The 25,618-nt window shown below is 41.7% G+C and overlaps 2 protein-coding genes across 4 annotated transcripts; both read right to left on the bottom strand.

Moving 5' to 3' along the window:
- Positions 1–1,082: 1,082 nt before the first annotated feature.
- si:dkey-3d4.3 (actin-fragmin kinase) lies at positions 1,083–21,861 on the bottom strand. 3 transcript variants are annotated; one of them, XM_041950873.1, is made up of 8 exons: positions 21,843–21,861; positions 8,969–9,161; positions 8,654–8,736; positions 8,477–8,555; positions 7,226–7,272; positions 5,399–5,519; positions 5,005–5,191; positions 1,083–3,136 (listed from the first exon to the last, which is right to left on the bottom strand). In XM_041950873.1, exons 2-8 carry the CDS (start codon positions 9,138–9,140, stop codon positions 2,512–2,514), a joined length of 1,314 nt encoding a protein of 437 aa, XP_041806807.1. In that variant the 5' UTR covers positions 9,141–9,161; positions 21,843–21,861; the 3' UTR covers positions 1,083–2,511. The 3 variants fall into 3 exon arrangements, with proteins under 3 accessions (XP_041806807.1, XP_041806805.1, XP_041806806.1); XM_041950871.1 differs by lacking the exon at positions 21,843–21,861 and adding an exon at positions 13,833–13,892; XM_041950872.1 differs by lacking the exon at positions 21,843–21,861 and adding an exon at positions 13,833–13,879 and having other exon boundaries at positions 8,969–9,185.
- LOC121616383 (ileal sodium/bile acid cotransporter-like) lies at positions 17,238–23,943 on the bottom strand. Its single transcript, XM_041951126.1, is given in 8 exon segments — positions 17,238–17,392; positions 17,842–17,999; positions 18,150–18,325; positions 18,418–18,506; positions 18,720–18,838; positions 19,491–20,003; positions 20,005–20,040; positions 23,906–23,943. Coding segments are annotated over 8 exon segments (1,284 nt in total).
- Positions 23,944–25,618: the final 1,675 nt, after the last annotated feature.

The following is a 25,618-nucleotide window of genomic DNA, read 5'->3' as shown; positions in this document are numbered from 1 at the left end:
AGTCCAGGCTCTTAAAGTAGATTGTGTCACCTCGCTCACAGTTTCTATGCTGATCATGAAAATTAAACTTACATTGCCGTGTAAAATGTGTTCTAGACCAATATTAAAACCTCCTCAGGACCACTTCAGTCTCTGTAAATCAGTCATGCGTTGAGTCTGTGAAAAACTTCCAAATGATTAACAGAATAAACCCACTTCAAGTTACAATTATACAAAATAATGTCAAAAATATTAATATAACGTTTAAAAACGTGCGTGAACGAATAAATAAAAGTTGGAATCTAAATGAAGCGAGATCATGACCAGCTGTAGTTAATGCTGATTAACAGATAAATAGCGCCATCTACTGATATGGACCTCTCATCACGCACTGCAGCTGGATAGATAGATCACAATCTAACATTAAATATTCACTGTACTTGGATAACGCCCAGTGCAGACACAATTTAAGAGACTTTAAAAAGGTTCAAGTAAAGAGAGTCTAGCCGACACTGTATTCACTCTCGGATTAAGAAGATTCAGACTTAATGTTGGACAAAATTATTTTTGCTTTTGTTTCTTTTTTTTTTATTTCTTCAACTGACTAAACCTGTCAGATCAAATTATACGAGAGGGGAAAAAAACACTCAGTTGAACTACATTAATGTGATGAGGAGACACTTTAAAATGTTGTTAGATGCATGAAATGTTTCAGAGGCTTCATCGGTGAATATAACAACATGAGATACTGAAACATAAATGAATTACTGCATAAGATCCGTATAGTGAGTATGTTATGTACTCCGGGTACTTTGTAGGAGCAGGTGTGTGTCAGGTGTGTGTGTCAGGTGTAGGAGCAGTTAAGTAGGTATGTAGGCCAAACGAAGTGAGGTACAGCAGCAGCAGTGATGGATTAGAGCAGCCAGGCCTGCTGCATAATAGCTGATTAGTTTACTTTCCTACAGGTACACCTGCAAAGTTCATGCGCTCTCAGATTAGGTTTGCATTACCTCAGGTCATCAGGTAGAAAATAAAAGTAAAATAAAAATGTTTAAACATGATTTATTGAAGAAATGACTCAGTTATTTCACATTTCTTCACTAGGATTTTAGTCACAAACTGCAAATATTTAAGGAGACTTTATCCACTGAACAAGCAGCTTTGTGCTCTGCAGTCAAACATTGTTTAAACCCACAGAAATGTATTTTAAATTCTAGCTGAAACCCAAAACTTTACAAATATCCCAAATATGTCTGGCTGACTTTGGGGAAATGAGTCTAAAAATATTCATGAGACATGTAGAGTATTTCCATTTGGCAAAGAGGTGCAGCCATAAAAATAATGAATAAATAAAAAAGAAGTGTTGGGTTTGGACATTTTATTGAATATCGTGTTGTTCAAATGAAGAGCTGGAGGAGCTGATGGCAGCAGACAGATGATGACAGTTTGGAATAAGATGTGTCTCATGTATCAACTTTAAATGATACGGCAAATTTTTATGTCATTATTTTTGTCAACAAGTGAAAAGACCAGATCCAACGATGTCCCCGATGTCTGTCTCCCAACGCGTCTTACTGCCGATCTCTGAAACAAAGTCTTTTTAAAAGGTTCAGTCGCTTCCTGAAACAGCTGAGGACTATAGTTTGTAGCCGACGTTACTCACACAGGAGGACATACTGTGTTTGATAGGGACTATTTTCAGATGTGGACTAATACACATCTGGTGTAGAGTGAGTATTTCTGGCAGCTGGATGGTTTATGAAGGAGCTAAGAATCATTTTTGAATTGCATATTTTGGTAAATCACACAAATGCCTGTGCTCACATTAGTTATTCCCCGTTCACAGTAAATCAGATTTCTTAATTATATTCTGCATGTGGTCTGGTTTCTCGTGGTGGGCTTGCACGTCTCACTTGGCCTTCCACAAGCTCATATATCCCCTTCAGCAGGCCAATAACTGAGCTTCCTGCTGCAGTTACAGGTTAGACACAAAGACACCTGAACGTTGAGCTCTGGCGCCATCGTGTGTAATTTATCTTATATTACAGGCATTCAAATTATCTCCATGTTGTCAGTATGTAGTACACAGAGCGACTGTGCAACAAATGTCTGAACCAGATTTTGCAGCTTGTGGGGCAGAAATATGTCACAGACCTTCAGTGCATATTAACACCAAACTGTCACAGCAGCAGTTAATACAGGAATATTCTGTAAGGGACCAGGTGCTGTAGGAGATCCAGGGTTTGAACTCGTGTTTATATGATCAAGTGCGTGCCACGTCAACTTCTTAGATAATTGTTAACAACTGTAATAAGTCTATAGTTTTTCTTAATGCCATTTTATTTCTAACATAAAACTTCACAACATCATAAGAAAAGTAAAAGTATTATAAAAATATTTCAGGTTATTTTCTTGTTCACAAAATGTGAGTAAACTAACATATACAATTAACAAAAGTGAAGTGATGATATAACACTGTGTTTTTTATACATCTCACAGAGAGAAAATGTAAAGTTTGCTCTCCGTTGGCTGTTACGAGTCAGTCAGAGTCATTTGCCACATGGAGATCGGACTGTGCCTGGTGCAAGGTCTCCCCCCCAGCACCAGCAGCAGATCAGGCAGATGAAGGGTCATATCTTCATCCTCCCCGCTGAGCAGGTCGTCATCTGTGCACTGTCTCCTGAACGCCTTGTTTTCAAAGGTCAAGCAGTTTTCAATCCGCTGTGTATCTCTCCCCATCAGGCCCTCCCGCTCTGATGATTGTGTGAGTGTTCTTTTGCCTCCGTAGCGCCTGTCTGGGCCGAACGTCTCCAGCTCTATAGCTCCCTCTGATCCCAGAAAAGTGAGTGGGGCAGGGAAGCACTTGTTCTTGAAGGGCCTCACTCTGCCATCCAGCAGCCTGGGCTGGAGTCCTGCGCTGGAGCAGGGGCTGCTGGTGTCGGACTGGTAGCTGGGACCCAGCCCGGCGCAGCAGTGGTGAATCTTGTCCGGGGCGTTCGAGCCCGGGAGTGTGGCGACCTGGCTCCAGGTCTGAGTGGTGAAGCTGTACCTCCACAGGCAGTTCTTTGGAGAGTTCTGGCTCTCACCTCCCCCAAAAAGAAGCATGCTGTCCTTGTAGGCCACAGCTGAGTGGCCCATCAGTCTGGAGGGTCCAGACCTGAGGAAAACAACCATAGGTGGTGTTAACCGGAAGGAACACACTAAACAGTGTGTATTGTGTGCACTGGCCTTTTGTCTTTTTATGTATGGAACCACCAGCTGTGACAGGGGTGGGGAGGAAATCCTCAGATCATACTGAACTCATACAACAAGCACGATAATTGAAGAGAGACGTGAAAAGGTATTCTGCATGCATTAGATACACAGCATGTCCTCGTCTGGTCTGATTATCATTTCCTGAAACAAAGCAACAGTACTCAACTGTCCCATGATGTGAGGACACTGACTAACCTGACAGACATCTGTGAGAGTTGGACTGGACTCAACAGGTGAATTAAGAGAACGGAGAATTCAAAATGCTGAGTCTCTAATGTGACACAGAGGGCTGTCTGTTCAGTCTGATGAAGAGCAGCCGTGCTCTGAACATCACCTGGATGCAGTAAAGAAGTGGATGCTGGGGTGCTGCAGTGTGCCAGTTCTTTGTGTGTTTATTTGGTGGTTTGCTCACGTTCGGCTTGGCTGCCATGTTTGGCGTGGATGTGTGTGCGTGCTGCGCTCCTGTGTGTTTGGCCTCTTCATGTCACCCTGCGTTAGCGCAGCAGAGCCACCTGAAAGCTGATCCCTGGCTGTTCAGCAGGTGTTGAGGCATTCAGTGTTCAGTATTATCTCAACAGGATCAAGTTCGGTCAGATGTGGACACGACCCGATGAAGCGCTCTGACAAACTGCCTGTGAAGTCCGCTGGCGTGGACAGCTGATTCTGAACGGGACGCGTCTCACGTTTACTTTGAGGCCACATCAGTCATGATGATGCCAGTATCATTCTTAATGTGACAAAAATTTGTCTTATCACTAAGAATGGAAATCGATAAGATTTTATTGATACTCATGTCATTATTGATTCCTCTTATCAGTCTGATTCTTCATCGATTCCCTCACTGATTGCTAATATTGTAACAAAGGATGTTTACCCTCAGCAACAGACGTGCTGTTCGATCTTAGTTCATGAAGTGAAGCCACACTTTGGGCCGTTTCTTCCTGTCCTGAACAACTGTCAGAAGAACATACCAGCATTAGTAAAAGGAATCGATAAGCTCAGAGGAATACGACTCTGATGGATCAGACAACTTGGAACTAGTTCTTAATACCAATCCCTGCTTATCACAATATTTACAAAAACTGCTTTTTTCAGATTTGACGCCGACAAGCTGACACACGTCGACCCACAATGACTCAGTGACAGGATCAAGACGCTGCAGCTGTACGGGCTTACACAGAAACTAAAGGCTGTGGATGTTTACACCCTACCAGCATGTGTCGTCCTCAACACGGCACCTTAGTGCCCTGTATCTGGAAATAACTTTCAAGTCAAGAGAGTAACCCATCCAGAAAGGGATTCAAAAGGACTCAAAAGTTTAGATGTGTTGGATGAAATGAGCCCAGTGGAACTAAATTCTCATGGAAAAAAAAAACACAAAGACACTGCAGAAGTCCTCGAGGAACCATCATCAGGTCAGCAATAGAGAAACAGCATGTTTATCAGGCCGCAGAAATCCACTTCCATTTCTTCAAGAATCCATTTTATTTTTTTCCAAACTCTGTGTTTACAGCGTTTTACGATTTAAACACGTTTTGTCATGAGAAAGTGTCTAATCATGTGGGGGATGAATAAAATTTCAACAATTCAATAAGAATGTATTCCAAATGTAATCAGTCAATGAACTGATGTAACACAACATTGCACTATTTTGCAGAAGTCATGCGACCTTACATGTTGCACTATCAACACTATATTTAGCTGTGGACCCGAGCCAACACCCACAGCAACAAACTGACAGATGCACTGACAGATGAAATAACGACTCACTTTTTGAGGGAAGTCCACATGTGGCTGCTGGAATTCCACTTCCAGAAGTCTCTCTGCTCCCGCAAACCTTTCAGGCCCCCAAACAGGTACATGCAGCTCTGGTAGGCCACGGCTGAGTGACTGTGTCTGGGGCCTGGGCCTAATGAGCCCTGCTGAGATCCATTCAGCAGGGACCAAGCCATTGTATCTGTCATGCATATAAAGACATATTAATGCATGTACTGGAGCGGGGGGGGGGGTGCTCTTCATAGAAATGTCAAAACAAATGAAAACCTGCTGCACAATAACATGCAGAGTACAGTAGATACAAACAGGAACAATCTGCTGTGTGCATCCACGAGTGGCTGTAACAAGAATGAGCACACTGCACGGGAATAAAAGCAACTTAACTCACCAAAATCCAAACTCCAAAACTCGTGCGAGGATCCTTTCATGTCCACGAACCCTCCGTACACCAGCATGGCAGAGCCGAGCACCACAGCACTGTGTCCTTTCCTGTTGGTTGGCATTTGGGTCTACACACACAGAGAGACACATTAACACACACATTCACACACAAACACTGTGACAGTTGGCAGACTATATCTTAACTATAACAAACCCCAGGACTGTTTGTTCTTATTTTATTCTGTTTTTAATGTCTCTGTATTTGTCTTTTTAGGTTCCAAGGAGCCTACAGAACTCCACGTGATGTCTGCCTTCATTTGGAGGCTGGCAGTGTGAACGGTATACCTGCGCAGGTGCTGCTGTGTTCATGACAACTGGGAGCTGAGAAGTTTCTGACTTGCATGTTGAAAAAAAATCCACTAGAATTGCTCCTAAACTTGTAACTCCTTTCCAGAAACTTCCAGAAATTTTCTCAGAGCTCAAGTTCCTCTTTGTGTCTAACGACATGCCGTTCAGTGCCTGCACATAAAGCTACAGTATAGACCAGGGGTCACCAACCCGGTGCCCGCGGGCACCAGGTTGCCCGCAGCATCCACATCAGTCGCCCGTAAGCCACTTCTAAAAATAGCACTAATCACGAATTAGCTCTGTCTAAAATTTTATTGAATTGTGTTGCTATTCTTTTTGAATTACATTTACAGTGATGTAAATTTAAAAACGAATACATAAAAACGTAAAAAAAAATGTATATCATAAAAAAAGTTTCATATACGAACTCTGACGTAGTCTGGGTCGGGGGTCAGTCTAGTGAGCATGACAAACCAGCTTTGCTGAGATGAGCTCATGAGCGCTGCAAAGATGAGGAGACGAATGCGTTTTCTACCCACAAAAACAGCAGAAAAAAGGAAGAAAACTTATCATTTTCACAGTGAATGGGATGAAGAGTTCTTTTTTACTAACGTGAAAGAAGTGTATTATCAAAGTGGTAGCCCTCAGTGCCCTTGAAGTAGCTCTTAGTTTCAAAAAGGTTGGTGACCCCTGGTATAGACAGATGTGTGGAGTCTCTGTTAACCCAACACATTTATTACAATCATTACATCTTTCAAAAAAATTATAATAGTGATATTTTGATCAAACTTTATATTAAGGTATTCAAAGTCATCATTCACTTGTTACTTGTTAGCATGCATATCAGTAGCCTACTGGCTCTTCATTAGTCATTATAAAACACTTACTGATGCCTTATTCTGGGGTTAGGGTTATTAAGACTCTAATACATGCACAACAACTTCCCTGCCATTAGGAGGTTATTGAGGGAAAACTCTTCAACATGAGAGCAGATTAAAGTCTTTAAACTACAATATGGTCATGCAGAATAAGGCATTAATGAGTGCTTTATGATGACTACTAAAAAGCCGACATGCTACTAATATACATGCTAATAAACAACTAGTTATTGTGAATATGTGGACCTTAATATTTAGTATTTCTAAGTCATTCGTTGGGCATTTGAACTTATTCATGCAAACTGACATTTGAAGATAAACATTAAAGCACTGATCAATGAAACAAATGCTTCTTGATTTTTGTTCAGCGCTCATGCCTTTCTTCAATGCAGCTGTTCAGCAAAGTACATTCACTAAAGTGTCTTTAATGACTACACGTGCAAAAAATGTGATTATTTTCATGAAAATGTTGTTAATCATCGATTAAAAACAGGATGTAGTCCTTTACAGTTGTGAGAAAGAAAAGCTGTCAAAGAAACTCTGCAAGAGCAAGAGGAGACAACACTGGTCTCATTTCGTCTGGTTCTCAGATGAAAGGTGCTCTGTACCTGAGGGGAGCCTGTCTTTCCCTGCCAGTGCACCCACTTCTGCTTTGCTGAAAAACACACATCAAAAGAAAATGAAAAGGAAGTAGAGCTTAGATAGAATAAAATGCTGCTACAGACATATTATAAATCAAATGATGGAGATCTATAGACAGTTTGCTTCGGTATCATCAACTTCTCTCAGCCTTTAGCCCGAAAATAGCAAAAGAAAATGTGTCATCAGATGAACAAATGGTTTGCATAGCTTATATTCAAAAAGTTTTGAAGGCAACACAAAATCCAGAAAAAATGGGGACACATTTTTGACTACAGACTCCATATGCAAACACCTTATGGTCTTAAACAGTCTCTTACTTTATGTGCAGAATCATTAACTCACATATGTTGGTATATTTTGGCCTAGAGTTGAAATACAGTGAAAATATTGTAGTAGAAAAGCTGAACTGAAACTGTGATTTTAACAATTGACAGTTTGTGTTGTGGTGGATCGATCATACTGGGCTCTTAGATCCTTTATTTTCTGCACCCTCAGTTCGGATTTGAGTGGGTGAGTTTGCTCAAAAGGTGCTCTGTGCTTTGTCTTGTAGTGCTTCACATTTTAATAATCGCCACAGTCTCAGAACATTTGAGGCTACTGGTTTTAAACTGGGACAACTGAACATGTAAGAGCCATTCTTGATCAAAAACTACTTTTCTCTGACTCACTCTGTTCTCTCCCCTCTGTGTGTTCATCTAACTAAAGTCGTGATGAAAATCAAAGGGCAATCATACAGATTCCTTCCTTAATCGTTAGACTGCACAGTGGAAATATTAAAAGCATAAACCAATATCAAGTGCACGACATGAATGATTGTGACTGAGTGAGAATTAAAGCTGTGTTGAACCAAGTAGAGACACAGGAACCAACAAGTTGTGGTATTTTTACAGCAGCACAAACTCTTCCTTGACGCAGCTTTGTTAGATAAGTCATGTGAAAATCTTTTGGGAGTTTTCCTTTTTGCTCAAACATTCAGAAATGTCTTTTTGTGAATAATCTAAGGTCTGAGAAACACATTTCTTAAAGCTCATGAAAGCATTCACAGGTTTCGCACTCAGCTGAACGACGGTACTGAATATTTTCACAGGGCCTTGGAGGCGTGAGACTGGAACCGACATGACACAACAGGCGTCTGTCAAGTCTGAGCATTTGCAGACAAAATCATAACACTGGCTGCCAATATCAGTCGTACCAGTTGTCTCCACAGTGAAACTCACCAATGTCAAACACCCAGAGGGAACGCCTCCACTTGCTGTATGCAGAATCCAGCATGCCTCCAAACACATACAGGAAGCCCTGAAGAAGGTCAAAGCTGTGAAACACATTCTCAACACACCAAGCGGTGTAATATTAGCAGAGAGATCGAAGCAACAAAAGATAATAAGAGGTTGTACCTCATGAGCCACCATAGAATGTTCCTCTAGTTCTTCTGGTGCAGCTTCACCGGTGCCATTCAACTCTGTCCACTCGTTACACACTAAAATATAGCACACAATTATATGCATGATTAAGATCGAACATGCTGCTCATCTTTCTTTTCTTTTCTTACTTTCAGAAGAGCTTATCATACAGGACAGTTTTCCATATACAGTATATAAAATACCAAAAAAGGATAATTCAACATAGCCTTAATTATGTCATGTTGTGATAAAACTCCTGCTTGTTAGCACTAAATTAAACTGAACAGCAGTGGCGTATGTAGACCTTACCCACGCTGTACCTCCAGAAGTCCCTCAGACAGCTGTTGTGTCTTCCTCCCAGGATATAGACATATCCGTCATAGCTGCAGCAGGCGTGCTTGTAGCGGTCATGTGGGGACCGGCTGCTCTGAGGTAGCTGAGTCCATAGGCAGGGATTACTTTGACTCATAGCTGGCGTCATCTGCTCTCACTGGACCATTTCCTAAAAGGGAAAAACATCAAAGTGCTGAAAAAGAGTTAGTTAGTTAGTTAATATTGTATGAAACGCACCCACATGCAAATGTCATTGCGAGCAAACAGTGGTGCCAGTCTTCAAACCACCAAGGTAAAATATTCACTCTGTGCTTTAGGGCTCTCTGGCTTTTTATCCCGAATTAAAATTTGCATTCAAATGAATAAATCAAAATGGAGAAGGACACGATGATCATAGCGGTCTTAATTTTGACCTCAGCTGCACACCTGTAAAGACTCCTGAGTGCGTCTCAGTTATCGGCTATCGAGTTGACAAAATCTGTCCACTGACAGACAGACAGACATACATTCATGTTCTTGCCAAACAACTGATCTCTCGCCAATACTGAAGCATTCATGAGTAACCATGTTAAATGTTTCAAATGAGGGGATATCACGAGGGAATATTTCAGCTTAACACACATGTACAGTATGTCAACACTAACACAGGTTAAAAGTTGATTGGTTAGGCATACTCAATAATTGTGGCACAGGTCACCTGTTTGTCCAAACTCACTTCAGTCCTGTCAAGTGTTCCACTGCATCATGCACACTGATCTGGAGTCAGGGCTGCTGTGGCCCCACGTCTCTAGTTTTACCTCAAGTCTTAGAGTGGACGGGAACGGCTGAAACTGAGATAAGGAAGGGAAGGAAGGAAGGGGCCTAAGTCGGCTGGGAAATATAAAGCTGACTCTGTGAAAGGCAGCTGCCTTAGTCTACAACGGACACAAATCAGAGGAAGCAACTCAAGTAAGTCAACTGTAAGACCTGAACTGACTGCCTGCTCATGACACCACACAGGAAATATAAAGACTACACACACTCTTTCTGACCAGCTACAGGTAAACACGACTGAACATGTAGCAGTATCAGAGGGACAGTGTCCATTCTATGTGGGAAGAGAATGGAAAATGCAAACATAAATACGTAAATCAATTACCGTAATTGATGAATTAATTAATCAATTAAGGCCTGACGTGATTATATTGATAAAACGATGAGATAAATGTGGGTCTGCCTGATTCAGGTCAGCGGGCGACTGATTCGTATGTTAGTTTGAGGTTCAATTTGAATACTTGTGAAAAGTTGTGTCAAACAGCCCAATCAGTTATATTCCAGTGAATCTCACCACACAGGCGGAAAAGCACAAGCAGCGCAGGCGTGCAGGCTGAACTTAGTTGGATTCACAACACCAGGACATGCGGTCTGCGTCGAGTTGAGTCGTCCCGTGTTGTTTACATTAATCACCCTGATCAGATAGCTATTTAAAGCCTCTCCGTCAGCTCTTCCGAAGCATCCTGTGGTCGAACTCCACCATGCATACCATCAAACAACTTCCAGGGAAAGAGCTGCTTCAGCACACTATAAAGCTGAGATAATGACGGTCAGCTCCTTGTGAAGATAAGAGAGGAGAGGGGCTTCCAGAAAAATGAATAATCTATTATCCTTCCAGATACATGCATCTCTCCAACTGCACTACCATGAGAAGGCTGGCTAAGTGTGTTATCCGGCGAGTGTTAGTTGTTATGGTTGTCGAGAGCTTGGCTCCTCTGGGTGTTCAGCTGGGACTCTGACTCACAGAGCGCCTGACTGCTGCGACAGGCCCTGGTCTCATAGAAAGACTGAAACACGGCTCTGGGGAGAAACTCTCCAGTCATCAAATGTTCTAGAACAGGCGACAGTCCCTCTAACTACAGCTGTGGTGACTCATTTCTTACTTCTTATTATGTGACAAAATCATTTTCCAACACTTTTGGCCGTCACTTAGATCAACAGTGAAACTCATCTCAACTCCTGAGCACATTCTAGGTGAAATCTAACAACTGTGTAACACTTTTAGTTGTGGATACAATGGTCTTGAAGAAACTTGAATTTTCTAATTGATTATGCAGCAATAATAACAGCATCGCCTTCATTTTTTTTCCACTGTAGCAGAGCTTTAGTTAGTGGCGATTTTGGGAGAAAAATGCTAAATATAATATATAGTTGGTAAAAATAAAAAAACTAGATTGCACAGAACAAAATTTCATTAAATATGGTCCATAGCAGAACATAATATGCTATGCATCAACTGTTTGATCTATAAAATATCAGAAAATAGTGAAAAATGTTGGACATGTCTTGTTCTGTCCAACCAAATGTCCAAAAGACATTCAGTTAACTATGTTAAGACAAGAAGAAGCAGCATATCCTCACGTTTGAGAAGCTGGAACCATCAAATGTTTTGCATTTTTCTTTGATAGATGACAAAAGATTAATTGATGATCAAAACATTTGCTGGTTAATTTTCCGTCAATCCACGGATTGATTAATCTACTAATCGCTGCGGCTATAAAATGCCTAACTACCCGGAGTTAACTAAACCACAGTGATAAAATGTGTCGCTGCATTTGATCTTAACACAGAAGAAGCCATTACTGATTTATGAGGATTGACTCAGCTGTCAGAAAACGACATGGAAACATTTACTGAGAAAACCGATGACTCACTTCAACACCCCTTTACCATATTCATGTGGATACCACATGTTGGCTGGGGTGTAACATTTTACTCTTACTGATTTCAACACAGTAATTTTCCACATCGTAATATCTAAGACAAAGGAGGAACACCGAGCTTTTCCACAGTGACACACCGGCCAAAAGCAAAGTTCTCCTCTATCTTCACCTTGACAGCTCTGTGGCTGCTCGACCACATCTTATCAAACTGTCACATGAGTAAACAGCTCTGGGGTCACGGCATTGTGGTAACACACCCTGTCCAAACACCTCAGTGTTACTATAAAGGCTGATCTTGTTTTGTGTGTTATTGGGGAAAAAAATCCCTCTGACAATACATATCAGCAAGAAGAGAAAGGCTCAAATAAACTCCAGAATAACAAAAATACATGACTTCAGTCATGAAAGAGGGACTATTATTAAAGTACATTCCCATAAAATTCACTTGATTCACCTGATAGCTTGTCTTCAGTGTGTCTGGATTAATTCATGTTTAATTTCACTGACCAACTAATTCAACAAATCACCAAAATACACCAGAGAACAGCAGCCCACCTCCGGTAGAAAAACAACCTTTGTGAAATTTGAAGCTGTTTCTGATAACGAATCACTGGTTCTGATTTAATAAGTTAACATTTTTGAGGATGCAGTTTGCGGTGTTGTTGTATTGGAATATACTGCAGGCCATTTCTAATATTTTGGCTCTTCTACATGAGGTGGATAAAGCATCAACACAACCGGAACAATCTGTCAAAGTCTTCATTATTACTAATCTACTGTATTTTAAAACTCGTCTATATTTCTAGGCACTCAGTGTATTTGCAACACATTTCAGTAAATAGCTGCGTTTCAGTGTAAAACCTGGCAATCAAATGAATTACATAAACATGACGGCAGAAGTCTTCTGTGCCCTGACATGTCAGTGAGGAGTTGACCTTTCAGAGAGTTTGTATTTTCAGCTTGTACTGAACGACTGAGACAGGCTGGTGTATTTAAATATCAGGGCTTCTTACATCACAGTTTGCTCAGGTGGGCAGAGTACTCTGAAGTACAGGTTTGGGAAAGAGAAGTGGGATTAATCTGTAATTCCACAACCCTTTGGGACTTCTAATTTGTGGTTCTCCCTAAAGCTTCATGGACCTCCTGCAGACTGTGCACAAGATGGCACGTTTCCACACTCACGTGCTCACATGTGCCTCTTTTTGAATGCTGTCAGTGATGAAGAAACGTCACCACGTGTCATCATCATCTTAATCTGAGGTGATACTTATGGTGAGTCACAGAAAGCTGATGCTGCAGCAACATAATGTCAGTGTAAAGTCAAGTTAATCTGACCACAGCAGGATGAAGCAGTGTGGGAAGGATACACCTGAAGAAACAGCCTTTTCCATTCACTGGGAGTCCTCTGATTCTACTTTACTGTTTTAATTCCTACAACATCTGTATTTTCATGTGTACCTCCCTCTGTAGAGGTCACACTCAGTGGTTATCTCAAATACACACACGGGGCCATTTCCCTCTGTTGAACAGCTAACTTACCAGGTTAACTTTATAACCTAGCTAAACGTCGTCAATGAACCACTTTCGTTAACGTTGTATCTTTCAGTAGTGACTAGTTAAGTTGACGCTAGCGTGAATTTCTCCTAACAAGTTGAATTTTGGACATTTCTAAACGTCTTCCTTGCTGCTAAAGTTTGGCAACAGACGCATAGCTAGTTATGGTTAGCTAGCTAACACACTCCGTTAACTTTAACTAGCTGTTAGTAACGGCTGAAGAATAGCATGACAACCGCTTCAGGAGAAATGCGACCGTTAATTCAGAGTCCAGTTCCCATCAACGACCTGTATTTAGCTGTTTACGGGATAAAAAGACTGTAACTAGCTACACGTAAGTTTTAACTTCACAGTCACATCTCTGTGTCTTAGTTAAGTAACGCGCAAACAAATTCGACGAGGCTAATAACGGTAAAGTTGAAGAAGAAGAGGAAATGACTTTTTTGAGAGCTTCTTTTCCGGCTGTGACGTTATTTAGGGCAAATAAAACCAATGGTTTATCAGCGCCAAACTGTTTGCATACTCTAAAACAGCGTGGCAAGCATTTAATGTATGAAAAGTCTTGTTGGAAAGACTGATCTATTACTTACGACACTGCTCCTCTTCCTCTGACTGTCTCCCTGTAAACGAGTTTTGCTGCATTCACGGTCTCCTCGTAAACTGCAGCTTCTACTTTGGAAAGTCGTGAAAATAGCTGTGTTGCTTGACATAATGCGCGCGCGCGCGCACACACACACACACACGCACACACATATATATATACACACAAACATATATATACACACACAAAAAAACATTTACATAACATTAAAAACATTTATATAACAGTTTCTATTATGCTGGTTATTAACATGCTAACTGGAACTGTCAAGGCTCATAACTGTGAGACTGTCAAGTTAGATGCCTCAGGCACTTTTGAGGTGAAAAAAAAAAAGACTTTGCAAATTAATTAATATCATTGTCAGTGTTCCAGATGGGGCTGCCAACTTTTCATTTTAACTAGAGGGAGATCTGGTGTTTGTGAAATATGTGCATTTGATGAAGAGGCCTTTTGCCACATTTGCAGATAAAAAGTCAGTTATCAGGGTCAGTGATCAGCTTGTATGGCTGATCAGCATACTTGCCAACCTCCAGACATCATAGTCTAAATCGGGAGACCAAACCTATCCAGGGTATCTGGGGATCTTCCCTCCCCCCTTTTCCTGCTACATCTATGACAGAATGGTACGAAAAGTAAATGGAGAAAAATCCAGACTGAGATGAACTATTTGTTTGGATTTTATTGTGTCAGAGATGCCTTGACAAATATCTACTTGTGAGACAGCCATTCATCATCTTGACAGCTAAAATAAGATACGAACCAATGATGTGGCTTTGAGGCTTCCTCTTTTCTGGTGTGAGATTTGTTCAGGCAGCAGACAGCGTGTTGGCTGGCCTCTATAACGTTAACCAGTACTTAAGTATTGAGGTACACTTAAATTCATGATTTTGCATTGACACACAAACCTCAAAGACTGTTATTTATTTACTTATTTTTATTATTATAGTTATAGTAACCATATAGTAACCATAGTAACTCACAGTGTCCTCGGTTTGCGTATAATGAATTTGTTTTTCAGTGTGTTAGAAAATACATGCCTGGTTTTAGAGTGTATGAGAAGTGTCAACTGCGTGAGTCTCATGGTCAGTAAGTGAGATTTGTGTTTCCAGGTGAGTTACACCCAGGTAACTACTATGTCATACCTGACCCGCCCTCTAACGGGCTTTACTATTGTCTAAAACCTAAGCCGAAGAATGTATGGATAAGATGTACACTCATCTGGGCCCAACACCCAACACTAGCCCAAACCCTGGCACAAACCAAAAAATGACAGCGGTGCAACGGTCGAGGGCCAGACATTATTCGAACCAGGGGTGGCAGTATTGATATCTCTGTCTTCCCACCATGAAGCACAGGTAATTCCTGCAATGTGGCAGGATGGAGACATAGAAGTATGCACCAGGGCACCAGGAAATACAGGGAGAAAAAGCCTCTAAATGGTAAACTGCTGATGTGGTTATTTTTCGGAGGAGCTTGGCTGTTTCTTCCTCCAGAGCTGCCCTTTTTCAGGGGTCGGACAGAGAGGTCTGGATTATGCAGCTGAACAGGGAAGGCTGGCGGCAGAATTGCAATGCACAGTCCTTCTGCAAAGTGCTGTCCATACAGGTGGAGAGAGGGCCACAGAGCAGCACCCATGCCTGATGATGGTCCATGAGTAGTAATTTCATGGCATCGCTGAGGAGAGCAGTAACAGGCCTGCATGCCTATCTTCAATCTTTGATGAGCTGGTCATGGGGGGCAGAGTGGAAAATCGTTCCAACTCAGTGTGCAAGCGGGCGGTGGGCTGCTTCGCCCGGAACACAGCCTGTCTGCCAAAGTGTCTGGGTCGCCATTCTGTGCCAGGATGACCTGCACACAGCTCTCACCTCTCTCACACTGCAAACATGTAGGTAACTGAGCCGAAATAGCAGCAGCTATCATCACTAGCCATGCTAACAGTACTAACGCAGCTAACAATGATAAAAGAGCTTACAGTGCTAACTGGGGTTAGTTGCTCAACGTTGAGCTCCTTACTCATCCTGCAATGCTGCATTTCCACAGTGATGTTGTTGAAGAGGAAGCAAACACAGTGCATACAAACCCGGTCTCAGTGAGGAGTTTGAATAGGCAAAATAAGCGAAAACACCTGTGGGTGTATGTCATGCCGGATGTGTACATACATACTGTTGCAAGTTTCTCAAAAAAGAGGTAAACAAATCCATAATTGTTTCTTTATTTGCCTTCCAGTTACTGGTGCGGAAGGTGCAAGAATCGTGTGTGACAATTCCCAGTATTTCCAGCAGTAAGTGAAGGCAGCATTGTGCTCTCATCAGGAGGAGGGGCGAGTGTGTGGAGGGAAGGGTGTTGGTGGAGGCTGAGCTTTAAGTCATGTCAGACAGCTGAACACAGTCATCATCCCATGACAGCAGAGACACTGTGTACAGTTTGGTGACAGTTGACGTGCTTTTGCTGTTTGGACTTTGAACAACGGTAAGAATGAAATGTGACTATTTTATGACTGGACAGCAATATGTTTCTGACCTTGAACTGGGACTACGTGTTCTGTAAGTGTTCATTTTATTATTTTACCATAGAAGACGGAATTCTGCATGTGCTACTGTTTTCATAACACATCAACAACGACAGCACACATAAATTAACAGAATAGAAATCACTTATCGTGAAACAGCAGAATTCTACGTTTGATGCATTTCCACAATACGGAGGTCTAATAAATTAAAGTGTGAATATGGATTTATCATAGATATACAGCGATGAGCCCTGTTTCGTCAGTTTGGACAAATATGTAAGACCATTAGCTTATGTCTTTCAAAATGCTAAGAATCAGCTGCGCTCAGAAAAACTGAGCATTTTATGATTCTAAAACGTGATAAGCCCCGTCCTCTTTAGTGAGACCCCTAGTCCTGTTTGTCCACTAATATAAAAGAGGTATAGAAGAACACAACAGAAGTTACATCCGAGTAGAGAATAAGGACATAAAGTATTAAGCTCTGTCAGTGGGTTTAATAGCTGTAAAACATTGTGTATCAGATGTGCAAACTTCAGTAAATAGGTGTATGTGGACACATGGTTAATCCACGTAAATAGCATCAAATATTCCATTTGAATTTTGCAGACATGTGAAGAGGCCAGAGGAAAATGTGTTGATCCAGGAACATGTGCACAAAAGTGTTTTCTGACAGAACATATGGACTAAAGTTGTTTTAAATAATTACATATGAATAAATTAAGAAAAGGAGGGCCTGATATGCAACTCAACCTAACTTTTGGCCATACGAGGGAAGACGTTTGGGTGCACACCTCCAGCCTGCAGAGTGCAGTGTGTGTTCACAGTTGAGTTAGACTGTGGCTGTTCATACTGATAGTCCAAAGTCTGGTTTGCAGCTCTGTGATCTCACAGCTGGGTTTTCTTGTCAAAGCCCTTCTCCTTCTCTCCGCTGTTGTCGTTTTCATTAAATTCAGAATCAGTATCATCATCCTTGGCTTCTACAGCCTCACTGTCTGCATCAGCTGCACCGCGGCCACATACCCTTTTGTATGCCTGGTAGGCTGTAGAGGACAAAAACATGGATTTAGAAACAGCGTTGTGATTAACTTGGTTTCAGTGAATAAGCCTTTTCTCTGGATGTCATCGAGGGTCGTCTTGTTCTTGTTCTGCAAGTTAATTACTCTTGTTTGTGACAACTAGAAACTGAAAAATCTATAAAGAGATGATGAACAATGCGACAATTAAAGGGCGTTGTGCTCGTAAACAGGCAGATTTTCATTGAAGTCTGACCGCCACCCTCTCATTTTTACGGCATCAAGGTCAAGCCTTGTTTACTTACGTAATGCTGCAAAAAGCAGGAGGCCCAGGAAATGGCATGGGCAGGGTTGCAAGCAAAAGATAGCAGTCACGACCAGGGATGAAAGCAATCAGAAACATCCAGTTTCCACAAAAATGCTGCAATTGTTTGAAAGCAGCAAACTGTGAACGTATCTGCCTGCTAAATTCTCACCTCCCACACTTATGACTGCCATCACCAGCTGGAAGATGCTGTAGATGAGGGGGAAAGCAAACATCAACTCCAACTCGGCAGGGCTAAAGGACAGCTGGACAATGGTGCTGCACAGCTGGGAGTTCTGGATACCTGTCTCCAGGGCAATGGTTCGGCATCTGAACATAGCAGGGAATGATGGACAACCTCATGAGTTGGTAAATTTGTTAATAAATGTGCTTGTTGATGCAGTAGCTGTTTCATGATTTATAAAACTGAATTCAAGTATAAGCATACATGCAAACATCATGACAGTGCTGTCACCCTACCTGTGCCAGGGTTGACCTGCAATGCGGGCCAGGATGAACCCCAGGCCGAAACCAATAAAGGGGTAGATAGTTCCAATAATCCAAAGGGAGGGAGCAATGATCCAGGAGGACTGGTAGAGAACTCCTCCAACCACAGCTATGATGATGATGAGGGCAAAGCCTGCAATGGACCCAATCTGCACACAGCAGACACTCAGTAAAGGAATTTCATTGGATAAACCCAAAACCTCTTCATCAAGTGTCAGATTCACAAAAATGATTTGAGTACCTTGAGGATCTTTTTTGCAGCGCGGGGCCATCTGCGTTTAACATAAATCCCCGCAGCAATTGGAATAAGAAGAGCAGCCAGAGTGATACCTGAGGATACAGAGAGTTCATATCATCTCATGCAGCAGGATTATAATAATACTGAAGAGTGCTTTAAGCACAAAAACACAAAGTGATGATGCACATAATGAAAGTGTTCATTCACATTACAGTACATTTATATGCCTTAGAAAGTCTCTCTGTGAGTCTTAAATATTTGTTTTTCCTTATGGGCTAGTAATCAAGCATTAGTTTTCTACTCACCGATACTGTCATAGGGGATCTGGATGGCGCCGCTGGAAGTCCAGGTGGCGGTGTAAATGAGCAGACAGAGAGGCATCATCCCCAAGGCCATGATAGAGGAACAGAGTGTCATACTGATACTGAGGACCAGGTGGATATGAACAGTGTCGGTCAAACAAGCTTCTTTGATGACATTTCATTTTTTCAAGCAGCACATGTTCCGGATGGAAGTGGTCTGCTGGACTACAACTGGTGCTGCTGATCAACAGAGATCCCACTTGGGGATTTGCTCCTGAGGGCCAATCACTAGCTCACACAGAACGACACAAGGAGCCCTGAGAATGATTCCTCACATGGTTCCCACAAGTACTGCATGATAGCCTCATTAGCAATCTACATGGGCACACGCATTTGAGTCCTATATGGAGCCATTTCTCAATGTTAGACCTAAAGGGGTCTTAAAAGTTGTCCTGTCACTGACCCATGTCAGGTGTACATGAACACATTGACTGGGGAGCTGTGTATGACATCACATCGTTTGTCTACGTTATGCTGCTATCTAGAGATCTTGTTCTCTAGGAACATGGTTATATACTGTGTAACTGTGCTGTGCTGAAGAATATTCCTTTAAAACTGAGATCAAGAGTCCATTTGTCCTGCAAGACAGTTAGTCCAACAAGAGGAGAGCCCTCCAGTGTGTCAGGTAGACAGCTTTCATTCACTCAAACACCACATCACTGACTAACATTGAATTATCCAATGAGCCGGCTGACCAGCCAGCTGGTTCCTTACCTCAGGTCCATGTCTCCATCCAGCCAGTAGCAGATAATGTTAGAGCCAGTGCCTCCAGGACAGCAGCCCATAACGACAATGACAATCGCCTGCACTGGCAACACATTGAAGGCCAGTGCCAAGGCAAAGGCTGTGAAAGGCATGATGCCGAACTGGCAGAGGAAGCCGATGAAGATGCCCCAGGGCCTCTTGATGTGGCCCCACAGCTTCCTGGCCTCCACGGTGCAGCCCATGGCGAACATTACCATGGCGAGCATCACGGTGAGCACTGAGCTCAGCACCACGCTCAGTATTTCATTGAAGTTACTTGGAGGAACTAAGCAGTTTGCGCCTGAGCAGATCGTGGCAAGAGAGTCGCAGCCCATAGTCACCGCAGTGGTCGCCATTGTGGACAATGTAATGGAAGACGAAGAGGATAATCAGCGGCTCCCAATTTGAGAGAAGACTGAAGCAGAGTTTCCTCAGAGCTTTTAACTATTAGATTCCAGGAGTCTACTCCAGCTTCTCCTTCTCCGATATCCAAGAAGATGATGGTGACAGTGAGAAGAACCTTCCATCTCACCGCCCTTTATGAGCTGAACCGCTGCAGCCAAATACAATGGAGAAGGAAATTTAGGAGGAAAACAAATCAAAAATTAACCAATACTAAATGTTTTATGGGGTCAGTGTTCAAAAGCATGCATATAAAAATAGAATCGTTCTGAAATGTGAAGCATGATTGTACCATTGTTCCAACTTTTACTGCCTTTTAGTCGCTTAAAACTTTATTGGACTGCCACGGTATGCAGCATCATCACAGTGCCAGTAAGGACGGAAGATGCTGTTCTCAAAGGTGGGGCACACCCTGCATGCACAGGGCAAAAGATGCTCTGTGCTTTGTCTTGTAGTGCTTCACATTTTAATAATAAACATCAAATTGCTGAAAAAGAGTTACCAAATATTGTATGAAACGTACCCATGTGCACCCAAATGTCATTGCGAGTAAACAGGTCTTATTTTTAGCTGCCATCACGCAGTGGTGCGAGTCCTTAAACCACCAAGGGAAAATATTCACACTGTGCTTTAGAGCTCTCTGGCTTTTTATCCCAAATTATAATTCGCATTCAAATGAATAAATCAAAATCGAGAAGGACACGATGATCATAGCGAAACAATCTGAGAAGAGATACCTGAAGTTTTTGGTTCTACACCATTAATGTTAAAACTACCAACAACTAGAGACCACCTTGCAATGGGATCCCACCAGCGTAGACGTCCATCAATCACACCCATTTCAAAACTCGGTCTTAATTTTGATCTCAGCTGCACACCTGTAAAGACTCCTGAGTGCGTCTCAGTTATCGGCTATCGAGTTGACAAAATCTGTCCACTGACAGACAGACAGACATACATTCATGTTCTTGCCAAACAACTGATCTCTCGCCAATACTAACGAATTCATGTGTAACCATGTTAAATCCTGACATGTCAGTGAGGAGTTGACCTTTCAGAGAGTTTGTATTTTCAGCTTGTACTGAACGACTGAGACAGGCTGGTGTATTTAAATATCAGGGCTTCTTACATCACAGTTTGCTCAGGTGGGCAGAGTACTCTGAAGTACAGGTTTGGGAAAGAGAAGTGGGATTAATCTGTAATTCCACAACCCTTTGGGACTTCTAATTTGTGGTTCTCCCTAAAGCTTCATGGACCTCCTGCAGACTGTGCACAGGACAGCAGGTTTCCACACTCACGTGCTCACCTCTAACTTATCAGGTTAACTTTATAACCTAGCTAAACTTCGTCAATGAACCCCTTTTGTTAACGTTGTATCTTTCAGTAGTGACTAGTTAAGTTGACGTTAGCATGAGTTTCTCCCAACAAGTTGAATTTTTGGACATTTCTAAACGTCTTCCTTGCTGCTAAAGTTTGGCAACAGACGCATAGCTAGTTAGGGTTAGCTAGCTAACACACGTTAACTTTAACTAGCTGTTACTAACAGCTGGGGAATAGCATGACAACCGCTTCAGGATAAATGCGACCATTAATTCAGAGTCCAGTTCTCATCAACGACCTGTATTTAGCTGTTTACGGGATAAAAAGACTGTAACTAGCTACAAGTAAGTTTTAACTTCACAGTCACATCTCTGTGTCTTAGTTAAGTAACGCGCAAACAAATTCGACGAGGCTAATAACGGTAAAGTTGAAGAAGAAGAGGAAATGACTTTTTTGAGAGCTTCTTTTCCGGCTGTGACGTTATTTAGGGCAAATAAAACAGATGGTTTATCAGCGCCAAATTGTTTGCATAATCTGAAACAGCGTGACAAGCATTTAATGTGTGAAAAGTCTTGTTGGAAAGACTGATTTATTATTTACGACACTGCTCCTCTTCCTCTGACTGTCTCCCTGTTTTGTTGCATTCACAGTCTCTTCGTAAACTACAGGTTCTACGTTTGGAACTCATGAAAATAGCTGTGGTGCTTGATTGGCATATGTGGGAAGTTCTAACATATATGTATATTATTATATTACTTACAAAAACATTAATATAGCAGATACGATTACAATACAAAACAAGAATAACAGAACACATTTAGTAAAAACACGTCAGGACTGAAATGAGTGATGGGGCTACTGCATCAACAATTGTACCAAGTAAGCAAGAAGTGAAGTAGTGGTTGCCTGATTTAAATGATAAGAAAATGAATTAAGGGTGTACAAAAAGAGGTAAAAAAATCCATAAATGTTTCTTTATTTGCCTTCCAGTTACTGGTAGGGTGCAAGAATGGTGTGTGACAATTCCCAGTATTTCCAGCAGTAAGTGAAGGCAGCGTTGTGCACTCATCAGGAGGAGGGGGCGAGAGTGTGAGAGTGAAGGGTGTTGGTGGAGGCTGAGCTTTAAGTCATGTCAGACAGCTGAACACAGTCATCATCCCATGACAGCAGAGACACTGTGTACAGTTTGATGACAGTTGACGTGCTTTTGCTGTTCCAGTTTGGACTTTGAACAACGGTAAGAATGAAATGTGACTATTTTATGACTGGACAGCAATACGTGTCTGACCTTGAACTGGGACTACATGTTCTTTTTTTTTGTAATTAACTTTTTATTAATTTTCAACAAGAAAAAAAAAACAGACATACCAACCATACGCAGGTCGAACAAAGCTCAAACAGAGCCTCTAAAAAAAAAATTAAAAAAATAAAAAACACACAGAGGGAGTCCGACAGAGACGATAGACCTACACCAATATGAATATATGCATACAAATGATGACTGGGGACAGAGGTTAGCTTAAGGGTGCAACCCACAGTTGTATCAACACGCTGCAGTATAAGGGCCCCATATTTTCATATGTAAATCTTCTTTTTCTTGCAACCTGTAACTAAGACGCTCATAGGAAGCAATCTTGGCCATCTCATCAAACCATTCCTTCACCTGCAAAACTTCTTTTGTTTTCCAGTGTCGCAGTACTATCCTGCAACCAGTAATAAGTGCTGTTCTACACCATATCGTCTGGTGGACAGTTAGACCACTTCCCTTTGGCAGCACACCTAGTAAACAGAGCAGCAGTTGTTGTACCAGAGTAGAGGACATCACAGTGTTAATAAAGGAGATAATATACACCATAGTAAGTCTACCATGGGGCATGAATACAACATATGAACAAAAGTACCACGAAAAACATCACATCTCCAACACAAGTCAGAATTTCTCAGTCCCAACCGTGCCATTTTACATGGGGTCCAAAAAGTTCTATTAATAATTTTATAATTAATCAAACGGGTCTGCATTCCCCTTGATACTTTAAACCATGATTCAATAATTTTCTCCCATGTTTCACCAGATATCTCTCCCTCTACGTCCCTCTCCCAGCATCTCTTAAGGCCTTCATAACTGGGTGACTGAGACCCCCTCAGTAGGTTGTAAAAGCATGCTGATTTCCTTTTGAAGTGCCCGTCCTGCTCCAGTCTGGTTTATATTTCAGTTCTAGGTGTAAGTGGTAATTTTTTAAGATGTGACAAGATTCAGCTCCGTAACTGCAGAAATCCTTGTTTGGGAGTTTGTACTTTCCCCTTAATTGTTCAAAAGAAAGAAACTGGTCTCCATCAAATAAATCCCCAATATAAACAATTCCCAACTTAACCCAACCAGCCCATGAAAATATTTTTCTAGCTATCTTGAGGCTTTTATTGTACCACAAGGAAGTTTTTTTGATAAAATTAGGATTTAAGCCCATGATTTTGTGCGAGGCTTGCCATGCCTCCTGTGAGAAGGCAAGGATTGGGTTATCATAGGGGATCCTATCATTAGTTTGAGTAATAAAAGCCTGAGGCAGGGGTATGTAAGTTCCTCCTCTATAGACACCCACATAGGCGCTTGGTCATCTGACATATATAATTTCGACAGTTGTTTGAGACAGAAAGCATAATGATACCAGGCTATGTGAGGGAGGCCCAGCCCTCCATCCTCCATAGCGGCATAAAGTTTTGTCTGATTTATATATGGTTTTTTACCTGCCCATAAAAAGTTGTATACAGCTTCATTATATTCACTAATGCATTATGTGGCAAGCTAAATGGTAGCATATTACTTATGTAATTAATTTTGGGGACTATTACCATCTTTAAAATATTAATTTTACCTATAAGTGACAATCCTAATTTTGTCCAATTTTGTAATATAAGCTCAATTTCATGAATTAGAGGAAGAAGGTTGACTGCCATAATACTATCCAGCCGTGGAGTGATCTTTATACCCAAATATGTCAGGCCAGCTGGCTGCCATGAAAATGGCCATCCCTGCCTGATACTAGGTGGACAAATTCTTGATAGGGGCATTGCTTCAGACTTCGACCAGTTTATTTTATAACCCGAAACACCTGAAAATGAGTCAATTAGAGTGAGGATATGAGGTATAGTTATTGATGGACGCCTGCACAGTAATAAAATATCATCCGCATATAAAAGTAATTTGTGCTCCTTGCCACCAGCCTTAACACCAATTATATTATTATTTTGCCAAATCGCGATTGCTAATGGTTCGAGAACCAGAGCAAACAACAAGGGGGACAGCGGGCAACCCTGCCTTGTCCCTTTATGAAGCTGAAAAGGAGCAGATCTCCTGCCATTTGTTACTACAGACGCCTTGGGACTATAATGTAATAACCTAACCCAGTTAATAAAAGAGGAACCAACACCAAATTGTTCTAATGACTGAAAAAGGAACGCCCACTCCACCCTGTCGAATGCTTTTTCAGCATCCAACGGAAAAGCCACTGTTATGTCTGTTTCATTTCCAGCTTGCCACATGAGGTGAAGCAGCCTGCGTAAATTATCAGAAGATGTCCTATTCTTAATAAAACCGACCTGGTCTGGATGAATGAGTTTTGGTAAAAAAAACCCCTCCAATCTGGATGCTGAAATCTTGGCAAGCAACTTAGCATTGACATCAATCAGTGATACAGGGTGGTAGTTGCCAAATTGCTGTGGGTCCCTATCTTTTTTATATATTAAAGTTATTATAGCTGTCTGCATACTATCTGGGAGAGAGCCTTTTTCTAAGGCGTCCTTAAAGACTTAGAAAGTCTAGAAAGCTAGAAAAATACTATTAATTAACTAGAACTTACTTTGAAAAAACAGACTAAGCAGAACAAGGACACAAGGATCAAGGAATGCTGGATAAATCACGGCTTGGCACAAGGACATGGCACAAGACAATCTGGCACAGGACAAAGGGAGGCGCGGACTATATACACACGAGATAATAATGAACAGGTGGAGACAATTAGGTCGGGGTAGACAATCAGACAAACACACCGGGAAGTCAAGGGGCCTGAAACGAGAGGAGAGTTAGGTTTCACAATAAAACAGGAAGTGTACGACATGACATGAAGCTCGTGAACAAAACACTTAACAGATCTGACGAGACATGACAGTTCCTCCTGTGATAGAGTTGAACAATTCACAGTGGATAAAAAAGAAGTGATATCTGGTGTATTAGGGTTGCCTGATTTATAAAGACTTTGGTAAAATGTTGCCAATATAGCATTTATGTCCATGTCGTCTGTTTTCAGTTCACCCTTGTCATTCTGCACCCCAGATATAATTGATTGAGTGTACTGCTGCTTTGCTCTCTGAGCAAGAAACCT

This window comes from Chelmon rostratus, chromosome 13, assembly GCF_017976325.1.
Source record: "Chelmon rostratus isolate fCheRos1 chromosome 13, fCheRos1.pri, whole genome shotgun sequence".
Taxonomy (NCBI): Eukaryota; Metazoa; Chordata; class Actinopteri; order Chaetodontiformes; family Chaetodontidae; genus Chelmon; species Chelmon rostratus.
This window is presented reverse-complemented; position numbering and strand designations above follow the sequence as displayed.

Coding starts and splice junctions, on each gene's coding strand:
- si:dkey-3d4.3 (XM_041950873.1), bottom strand. CDS start 9,140: ATGACGCCAGCTATGAGTCAAAGTAATCCCTGCCTATGGACTCAGCTA. Junction 8,737..8,968: donor CTTCTGGAGGTACAGCGTGG/GTAAGGTCTACA, acceptor GCTATATTTTAG/TGTGTAACGAGTGGACAGAG. Junction 3,137..5,004: donor ATGTGGACTTCCCTCAAAAA/GTGAGTCGTTAT, acceptor TGTTTTCCTCAG/GTCTGGACCCTCCAGACTGA.